At 34.3% G+C, this 11,122-nt stretch overlaps 1 protein-coding gene across 1 annotated transcript; it reads left to right on the top strand.

Moving 5' to 3' along the window:
* The first annotated feature begins 3,424 nt into the window (after positions 1-3,424).
* LOC111401398 (uncharacterized GPI-anchored protein At4g28100-like) lies at positions 3,425-6,475 on the top strand. The gene is made up of 3 exons (XM_023029114.1): positions 3,425-3,723; positions 4,176-4,704; positions 5,984-6,475. The coding sequence occupies exons 1-3, from the start codon at positions 3,611-3,613 to the stop codon at positions 6,326-6,328; spliced, it is 987 nt and encodes a 328-aa protein (XP_022884882.1). The 5' UTR covers positions 3,425-3,610; the 3' UTR covers positions 6,329-6,475.
* The last annotated feature ends 4,647 nt before the right edge of the window (positions 6,476-11,122 follow it).

An 11,122-nucleotide genomic window follows, 5' to 3' on the forward strand; every position in this document is an offset into this window, starting at 1 on the left:
TTTTGGCAAGCGAGGATGCATGGGCAATTGGTGGTTGGGTTGTGGTACAATCGTCCGTGTCGTGATATTATTTGTAACACAAAATTTGCAAATTCTTTAGGTTCGGGATCGCCCATCGCTACGAGAGGATTGGGTGATTTGTCGGGCTCCCCGTCCTATGAGAATGCTTGGGCACAAATAGGATTCATTAAGGTGGCTAGGTTTCTCCTTCAAGCTTGGTATGAAAGTTAATTAAGCTTTTTAGAATCTAGATGAGGTTGGAGATGAACGTAACGTGACGCTCATTCAACATTATCAACTCAAAATATCTGATATTGGTGTGACAATGAAAACTTTGGCCCTATTTGATTTGTTCCATTTTCCACATTTTTCGGTGTTTGATTGTTAAAACTTTCTCGGCAATTTGTTACTCCCCCCCCTTCTTCCTCACGTGAGTGATTTTCTTTGGTTTTGTGGAAAATCAATTCTCATAGTTTTGGTGGAAAACTGGAAATTGGGTTTCCAGTTCTTTATATATATATTTCTTTAATTGACAATTTTACTAGAAAACAAAGTCAAACGAACACTAAAAAATTCAAAATTTTGACATCTTCTGGGTAAAAAATTATATTTATCAAACACATTTAATTGACGATTCTCAGTAAAACAAATTCTAGACAATTCAATTATCTGGAATTCATTTTTTTTTCACCCAAATTTCATTCTTACAATCAAACAGACCCTGAGTTATTGTGGTCCATCCCATGCACGAGAAATGTCTTTGAGGTGCAACGTGTGGATGCTGTTTTGTTGCTTTCAATGAGTTTAATTTCACAATTGGCCATTAAAGTTTAAGATAATTTCAAATATATCTTTGAAAGTATTTTTGTGACCCATTTAATCACCGACAGCACTGATACATATTTAAAAACTTTGTTACTGATGCTGATGTAGCGGTCATTAAACCTTGACGTGGACTAATAACAGTTAAAGCAACTGATTCCTTCCAACTGTGGCCTTATGTTTCACCATTGTTGCGATCCTTCCTTTTATTATTATTATTATTATTTTTTTTAAATTATGAAGGATACAGTGTGAGATAAAATAAAATAATAATAAAAAAAGTAGGATCCATCAAGTTTTTTCCTTCAAGGATTGTGTTTTATTTCGAAGACAACGATCTTTAGTTGACATCAGCCATGTCAAATCTAGATTGAATGTCGCTAATAAAAGTGACCAATTATATCACATTCTTATCATTAATCTTCAATTAATTAGCACATTTTGTCCCTAATGATGATTATCATCCAAATATTTTGCGGTGTGCTTTGAAATGATGGAAAAAATATATTGTCAAATTTGTTGGTTTTTTGCTTGTTAAAATATGAGAAGAAAACGAGATTTTTATGTCACCACAATGGATTTTTTTTTTTGTCAGAAATCGTTACTAGAGATAAACTTTATTAATTAACGAAAAGTTGTTAATAAGAATGAGATACAGAATTTTTTTGAGGCGTATGTGCAATGAGTGAGGATTGAAAAACTTCATTACAATTAAAATGTAGTATAACATATTTTTATATACTGCGAATATAATTTACCTTTCAAGACAAATTTGAAATTTCACTTGAAATTCAGAGACCATTCGTATAATTAACTCTGCAGGTCCTCATCTCCATCTCGTGAATGTCATTCGTGAGAAGGGTATATGAATATTTGGAATAGAAGGAAAAAGACAATTTATGGCAGCGAGAACGGGCACATGAGCTGTTTTTAAAAGTCACGTCATTTTACCCACTATCAGTTAATGAAATCATAGTTGGTGTAACATGTGATTGATAAGTCGATAAAAATTGTGAATTTAATGAAATACATAATTAAAATAAATTATTGACTTTAAATGAATTTTCATCGTATTTTTTTAGCTAAATCGAACAGGCTTCTAATCTACAACTAAGATTTTAAGTTTATTTTCTTGTTTGCAACTATTAAATTAATGAAAGTGGTTTTATTGAAGAACAAACTTGTGCATTGAAATGCATATTTAGGGTAGAAATATGGTGTGGAGTAGGTTAGAACACGAGAAATACGGACTTAACTCTTCAAATTACTACTAAATGAGATACGAAAATACAATAATGAAATTCATAACTTGCAAATATATGAGAAATTTCAAATTTTTATAAAAAATATTGAAGAAAACCTTTTATCTCAACCAATGTCTAATGTACTACTATGATCGAAAATGTCAAATTAATATCTAGCTGTCACATTTGTTTCACTGACTAATAATTAATTTAATAACATATTTCATAAGTTGAATTGGACCATTATTAACAATATAAAGATAAAAGCTCAAATTCCATGTAGAGTAATGCACAATTACAATAAAAAAAAATAATGTAAAGTTGTCGGTCTTCATTTATAAAATTTGTGTGCATAAAGTTTTATAGAAAAAAATAAATTAGATATGTAAGTTTACGCCTGTTTTATAATAAAAAACCGGACAATTCACCAAATCTATCTAAAAATCCTGTAACCATATTTGCTGCTGGGTAGACTGAAGAAGAGGCGGACCCTGTATTTAAAGTATTTTTTTTTTTTAAATTTTATGAGCAGGCATTTTCTATGTAATTTTAAACACAAAAGTATGTAAAAAAAATTATTTATTTATTTTTATTTTTTTAATCTCTGACACTTATAGTACAGTTTGACTTATTTAATTGGGGCTAGCCAGTATTAATTATGAGTACATGAATGGTAAAAATCAGTCAAAAAAGCTTAAACAACCCCCAATAGGGGACGTCACATGGTGCCCCTGTTTTTGGCCCTATCCAAAGAGCAAGGTTTTCAGTGAGTCTGTCGTCAACTTATAGCTATGAATAAAGCTCCCTGCATAGGCCCGTTTGCACAGGCCTGAGATCCCTCGTATAGGTCATGTGCAAAAGGATCTGTACAAGTAGCACAACTGTATAGCTATTGCTTAAGAATCATTGATTTTCATAAACAATTTACCACTAATCGTGTCATTAAGAGCATTTTTGGCTTAGCCGAGATGCTTCTTTGGACCGTTAAAAAAAAAATAAAAGACTATTTTTGGTTAAAATAAGAAAAAAAATAAAAAGCAAAGTCAAACATGCTCTACGAGGTTAACCGAAATTTTTTGAGTTGTGATATAGTCTATATGATCAAAGTTAGTTTACAAATTGATTGACAAAGTAATATCTACCCCAATCATTTCAAAAATAAATTTTTAAATAATGAAAAATCAATGGTATGAATTTTTGCCAACCAAATTTGTAAACACATTTTATACAGATAGTATAATACCTAAATTTTTTACCCTACTATTTGAGATAATATGTTCTTTTTAGCAAACTACAGTGTCAAAAATTAATAAAATAGTAATTGAGAGAGAATAAAAATTCAAGACAGCAAATCTCGACTCAAGCAGCTTAGACGTAATTTTAGATCTAGCGTAGAGTAGCAACAAGAAGCAGCCAAACTTTATCCGACTCCTGGACCCGACATTAGCCTGTCATTTCCATTTCATCTTCCCCAACACTGCCTTTATTCAAGGAAAAACCGCAGTGACATAGAACACTGAATTTTTTTTTTGAATCTCAAAGCTATGTCAGTCTTCGTCATTTTTCTCGTCATCACCTTCCATATAACTGCATTGTTCGCCTTACCCAACCCGGTCCAAACCGAGACAGTTCTACCGGTCACTTCACTGCCGGCGACCATCCCGGCCTTCCCAGAACAATCAGACATCTCTGGCTGCCCATTGGATCTCCCTGAACAGCTCTTCCAGGGCGTAAAATCCGCTTGTGGCTCAAATACTCACCATGGACACGACCCTGATCAGCTCTATCGGACTCGCTGCTGCCCGGTTCTCGCGGCATGGCTCTACTCCGCCTATTCGAGCTCCGCATTACAAGCGTACGTAGCAAAATCCCCGCCACAAACAGAGTCGTACGACATGCCGCTCCTGCCCGATGACTCCGAGACCTGTGTCGACACTCTTGAAAAGGCTTTGGGAAGCAGAGGCATGCAATTGACGAAGCCTAATCAGACTTGTGATGTAGTGTACTGTTATTGTGGCATTAGATTGCATCCATTCGTCTGCCCAGAAGCGTTTTATGTGAATTCGCTCGGTAAATTGGCGGGTAATGAGAATGTGAAGAAATTGCGACCATCCCGGCCTTCCCAGAACAATCAGACATCTCTGGCTGCCCATTGGATCTCCCTGAACAGCTCTTCCAGGGCGTAAAATCCGCTTGTGGCTCAAATACTCACCATGGACACGACCCTGATCAGCTCTATCGGACTCGCTGCTGCCCGGTTCTCGCGGCATGGCTCTACTCCGCCTATTCGAGCTCCGCATTACAAGCGTACGTAGCAAAATCCCCGCCACAAACAGAGTCGTACGACATGCCGCTCCTGCCCGATGACTCCGAGACCTGTGTCGACACTCTTGAAAAGGCTTTGGGAAGCAGAGGCATGCAATTGACGAAGCCTAATCAGACTTGTGATGTAGTGTACTGTTATTGTGGCATTAGATTGCATCCATTCGTCTGCCCAGAAGCGTTTTATGTGAATTCGCTCGGTAAATTGGCGGGTAATGAGAATGTGAAGAAATTGGAGAAGGATTGCTTGAGTAATAGGATTAATGGGTACGCCGGGCTCGCTGGCTGCTCCAAATGCTTGAAAAGTCTTCATTCGGTACAAACTTTCCAACTCTTTCGTTTTTTCTGTTCATTTTTGTTAGTGAATCACAATGATATTCAGTACATTATCAATCGTGTATGAAGAAAGATTGGGATCGAGTAGGGTTTATATTTTGGGAAAGTGAATTCTTCGCTCTTTTATAGTGTTTCCTAGTCTCAATTAAAATGGATAGGAAGCGAGTCATCGCCACACGTTTCCAGAAGTCAGGACCAAGTTACTTTCGGGATATGAATTGATAATGAAGTGCACTTGTTGGATAGAGATTTTTAATAAATTTTGATAATAATTAATGAAATGTATGGTTGAAAAATCATGTTGTTAAAACTAATTTTCGATTTTAATCATATTTTTTAACGGTACCAAACATGGAAAATTATAGTGCTGACTCCATTTGCCTTGAATATCAACTTCCTTCACAGGCTTGCAATTCTCCTCTCCTTAGCATGTTTGATAGGCACGATTGAACTGACAATACTAGGATATTATCTATTCATGTCGAGCACTTTGTACTAAACATGCACTAAAGCCACCCTTTCAAGCATAATAATGCACACATAATGAATTTAGCCTCCATTTGACCCCCATTTTGTGGAAATGAAAATGGGTGGAATAATATATATTTTTTAAAAAATGAGTGGTAGAAAAAGAAGGAAAATATTTCGGTTTACATGAAATATTATTTCATGGAAGATCGTGTAGTTGAAAATAAGAGAGAGAAAAATAAAATGTAATGAAATAAAAATTAATTGGGGCCAAACTGAGCCTTACCGTGTCTAGGTCTAGGATGTTCACATTACGAGCATGCTCATTCTTAAAAAAAAAAAAAAAAAAAAAAGGTTGAACTTCAACTTTGAGAGCCCCCACGGTCACGTCCCTAGAGCATCGTGAGGGAAGTAAATCGCGGGATGTACCCCAACATGTTAGGGAACAAGAGTTTGCTCGTACACTGGTGGGCACAAAGAGTTCAATTTCATATATCAGGAATCGAACCATCACATTGCGGCTGTCAACAAGGTTAAACTACCTCACTCTTATCCTTTGCACCACCGGATTATGCCCCAGGGGTACGAGCATGCTCGTTCTAGCTTTTACATTTGGCGTTCTTTTATTTATTTACATTCGTATGGTTGAAACATTTTTTTACTTTCTGAAACTATGAAAGTTGTTAGAATATTAGGAAACGCCTACGTAGTTTTTGAAGTATTTTAGGCTCTGGCTATCAGTTAAGTAGTGTTATCCCATGGCTTCTAAATCATCTGATTCATTTATGCAGCTCAAAGAGGATAAAGCTGGTCGTACAAACAAATCCGACGAGAGAACAAGCAAAATGCAGAAGCGAGATTGTGAGCTTATGGGTCTGACGTGGCTTCTTAACAAGAACCGAACTTCTTACATACATACGGTTTCTGCTGTTCTTCGTGCTCTCATGACGACCACTCTAGATGCTTCTGATCCACAGTTTTGCTTTCTTAACAGTGATGGCATGCCCCTAGCCGTTGATTCTTTGGAAATCAATGATCAAAATTCATCAATCATCCCAACAATCTCTCTTTTCCACTACCTTCTGTTGCTTTCCTTGTTATATTTGAGCATCTTTGTGTCATTTACTAGGTATTAGTTAGTTCCCACAATTGTGATTATTTGGTCTTGGTGCAATGCACTCCATTTACTATTCTAAGTGGGACAACAGATTCTCTAATGTACTTTGTTATTTAGTGCACGTGTGGTATTGATTTTTTCTCCAAAAAATCAATTTTTCAAACCATTATTTCATTATTTCATCTATCATTTTTTACTTCTTCTTTCATAGGTAAGATCCACTTTTTTCTCTAACGATCAAAAAATCAATTTTCAAAATCACTACCAAAACAAGCCCTTTGACAAAACTTTGGATATTTAAACTTGTGATTGGAAAATTAAAATCCTACATAGATTAAAGTTGTTAATATTGATGCACAATAGTTTAGGTTTACCTATTAAGATGGAATTCTATGCCCTTCTGCGTGGTTTTTCTTAACTAACGTGTTATTTTGTTCTTAATATGTCCCTCAAGATGCAATGACCCATGAGAACATTAATTTTAGAATCTAATTGTTCATTTTAGTCATAAATGAATCGTTTGAATTTGTTAGCTCTAATATCATTTTGAGTCTTGGATTTCATTTTAAGAGATTGGCCTTGTTAAGACGAATAATATCAAAATTCAGAAGTGATAACGTTAAAAATGATACATTTAACATTAGTAGAAAATAGTAATTTCTGTTGAATTGAGAAGAAAAATCTTGAATTTATACAATTGCAAGAGTTCATATATTCATGTATACATACTCCATGAGAAATATATTTTATTCAAGAGAAAAACGCTTTCTTTGAGTCTAATAGCAAAAATCTTGAGACAAGAAATTTTAAAATTTTTCAGAAATAATTAGAGCCATTGGTCTTAAATTAAAGTTTTACAAAGTTTTTGAGACAAAAATAAAATATATATAAATGATATTAGTGGAGAGAGCACTTTCTTTTAGAGCATCTCTATAGAATGTTAAATCTTTATATATGTTTAAAGAGCATATTTTACAATTTACAAAGCATTTATAAATTTAAAGAGTGAAAATTTTTAAATGGTCCAACAACTTCTTTAACACTTAATTTTACTACTCCAAATATGAATTTTACTACTCCAAATATAAATTATTTTTTCTTTTCTTATCTTTTCTATCTTTGTGATGTATTTTCCTCTTCTGTTAGAAAGGAAAGTAGTAATCATCTAAGTGATCATTTGAGAGGAATTTTGTAATAAGAAAAGAGGCTAGATAGATCGAAGAAATCTCTGATTTCTTCGAACATTTGTACGATTTCTTTGTGAAACTTAGTGAATTTTGAGCATACTTTTGATTGAGGCTCAACGGGTGATTACGTTCTTCTGGACTGAACATCCGGGCTCCCTTGGAGCAAAAATATATATGGTGTTCTTTATTTATTGTTTTTAATTTTCTGCGTTTTTGATCCGTAAACTTTCAAAAAAATACGAGTTTATTGTATCTCTGGGACCAACAAGTGGTATCAGAGCCACCTTTTAAAACTTTCTGTTTTTATTTGAAAAGTTTTTTCATTGATCTGCAAGATCTGAAGGTATTTTGTATTTTTTGAAAATTTGGTTTTTTGTAAACTTGTAGATCTTGCAAGATCCAACAGTGAACTATTACTTCTTGAGTTTTTGTTTCAATATCTCCTATTTTTGGTACTGACTTGTTTGATCAGCTGTTTTTCTGCATATTTGGTTCAACTCATACTGAATTTGGCGAGTTGAGTTGACTCAACCTGAGTACATACCGAGTTTCTGACACACTGCTGAGTTCATACTGAGTCACAATAACTCGGAGGGTTCCTATGCATGGTTTGACTTTCTGATTCAATTATTGATACCTTCTAGTTGATTTTTTATTCTGAAATCAACATTTTCAGAATCTGGTATTTTCTTTAAACCTCACTAACGTTCTGTTACTATAACCCTAAATAAATTGGAACCGGTCATTAATGTAAGTAATCTACCAATACTTTCCTTTGTCTAGATCCCTTAAGAGGATCTCGGAATCTGAGGGAGTATTGGAATTAATGATTACCACCCCTTAGGCTGTTAAATCCTGCATATTGAACATACATACATACATACATACATATTGAAAATACTTTGTCAATATGTCAACTTCTCAAAAATTTGATGTTGAAACCTGGAATGGTACTGGAGACTTCAGTCTCTGGCGCTAGAAAATAAGAGCTCTGTTAGTTCAACAGAGATGTGTAGGTGCCATTGATGGCACCTGGGCTGCTGAAATTAGTGCCTATAGGAGACAAGAGTTAACTGAGATTGCTTGGATTACCATCTTTCTACACTTATCTGATAATGTAATTAGAAAGGTAGGTAAAAGTACTACTACTGAGGCAATGTGGACAAAATTGGAAAGTCTATACTTAACCAAAACTATGCCTTATAAATGCTACCTCCTAAGACAGTTTTATAACTTTAGGTTTGACCTCTCTAGCAGTCTAGAAGATAATATTGACAAATATACAAAATTAACTCAAGATTTAGCCAATTGTGATGAAGAGCTTTCTGATCAACAACAAGTCGTTGGTCTGTTAAATTCTCTAGGTGAGAAATATAGGGATGTTAGGAATGCTTTAGAATATGGGAGAAAGGACCTTACTATCGACATCATAATCACTGCTCTAAGAAACAAAGACCTAGAGTAACAAATTGATATAAATCATTCCAAGGGTAGTGAGGGTCTGCATATTAAAGAAAAACACCTTCGTGGTAAGAAGCTAAATCAGTGCAATTTTATCTCCTCTAAGAAAGGAAAATATGTGAATCAGAAATTTAAAGACAAAAATAAGAATCAACTGAAAAATAAGAATCAAGCCAGGAAGTGCTATTATTGTGGAAAAAACAGGACACCTTATAAAAACTGCTTTAAGAAAATCTATGATTTAAAGGGAAATAATAATACTGATGGCTCTGCAGCAATTGTTTGCAACCATGACCCTGACATTCAAGGGGTTGTCCTTGTCACTGCAACTAGAAGGGATCCAAAAGAATGGGTCCTTGATCCTGGTTGTACCTTCCACATGTGCCCCATTAAAGATTGGTTCTGTGAATTTGTTGAATTTGATGGGGGAAAGATCCAAATGGGGAATGACATGAGTTGTCAAATAAAGGGTATTGGAAAGTTGAAATTAATGCTCAGAAATAATTGTATTCTTGAGTTAACCAATACGAGATATGTCCCTAAACTCAAAAGAAACTTAATCTCCTTAGGAGAACTAGATAACAACTATAACATTGTGATACATAAGGGTATTCTCAGCCTGAACCTTAGTAATAAAAATATAATCTCCTCTTCTAAGATAAATGGGATTTATACCATTTGTGCTGAACCTTTAGTAGGTCACAGTGCCCACAGTGCCATAGCCCTAAACTCTACTTTAACAAAATCCTTAATCTGGCATAGAAGGCTTGGCCACATTTCTGAAAAAGGGTTAATTTCTTTAAATAAACTTGAATGTTTTGGAAATGATAACATTAATAAGTTGGATTTTTGTGAAGACTGCATAATTGGAAAACAAACTAAAATACCTTTTTAAAACTGGTCTTCACAAATCTACCCCATCTTAGACTACTTACATGCTGACCTTTGGAGACTAGCCATTGTAAATACTCTAAGTGGATTTAGGTTTTATCTACTAATTGTAAATCATTTTTCAAGAAAAATATGGACATTCCTTTTAAAACAAAAGTCTGGCACCTTTCAAAATTTCAAACATTGGAAATTAATGATTGAAAATCAGACAAATAAGAAAATCAAAGCACTAAGAACAGATAATGAACTTGGGTTTTGTAATTATGAATTTAATTCTTTTTGTAAAGAATTTGGAATTTTGAGACACAGAACTGTGACTTACACTCCTCAGCAAAATGGTGTGGTTGAGAGGATGAATAAGACTTTATTGGAAAGAGTCAGGTGTATGCTTCACAGTTCTGGTCTTCCAAGACTGTTTTGGGGTAAAGCTTTAAAAACTGCAACTTATTTAATAAATAGAAGTCCATCTAGTGCTATTGATTTCAATATTCCTAAAAAATTGTGGTCAGGAACAATGCCAGACTATAGCAAACTTAAAGTTTTTGGTTGTGCAGTATACTCTCATCAGAATGAAGGAAAATTAGAGCCTAGATCATTGAAATGTGTGTTTTTCTAGGGTATGGAGAGGAGACAAAAGGTTATAGGCTGTGGGTTAAAGAACAAATTGACTTCAAGGTTATAGTTAGCATAAATGTTATCTTCAATGAAGATATATTTCCCTGTAATAGTTCCACAACCTCAAAACCTGAAGAACCTGTATTAATGAGGGAAACTGTTGTGGAAAATCAATCTAAAACCATTGAAGATTAAAATGATTTGATTAAGGTGGAGTCTACTGAATCAAATAATGACTTAAATCAAAATGATTCTGAATCTGAGACTGAATTTATAAACCCAACACTTGCTGATTATCAACTCACTAGAGACAGAGAAAGAATGAATATAATACATTCAACTAGATTTAGAAATGATGACTTTGTTACTTTATTTTCTGTTTTAGACTCCTTAAACTCTGAACCCAACAGTTTTGAAGAAGCAATAAATTATCCTGATTCTAAGCTTTGGAAGAAAGCCATGAAGGAGGAAATGGATTCTCTAATAAAAAACAAAACATGGGTTCCAGTCAACAGAGCCAAAGATAAAAAAGTAGTTGACTGCAAATGGATTTTTATAATTAAAGAAGGAGACTCTAAAACAGAAAATAGAAGATATAAGACAAGATTAGTGGTAAAAAGTTTCACACAAAAGGAAGGAGTAAACTTTAATAAGATTTT

This window comes from Olea europaea, chromosome 10 (assembly GCF_002742605.1).
Source record: "Olea europaea var. sylvestris chromosome 10, O_europaea_v1, whole genome shotgun sequence".
Classification (NCBI taxonomy): Eukaryota; Viridiplantae; Streptophyta; class Magnoliopsida; order Lamiales; family Oleaceae; genus Olea; species Olea europaea.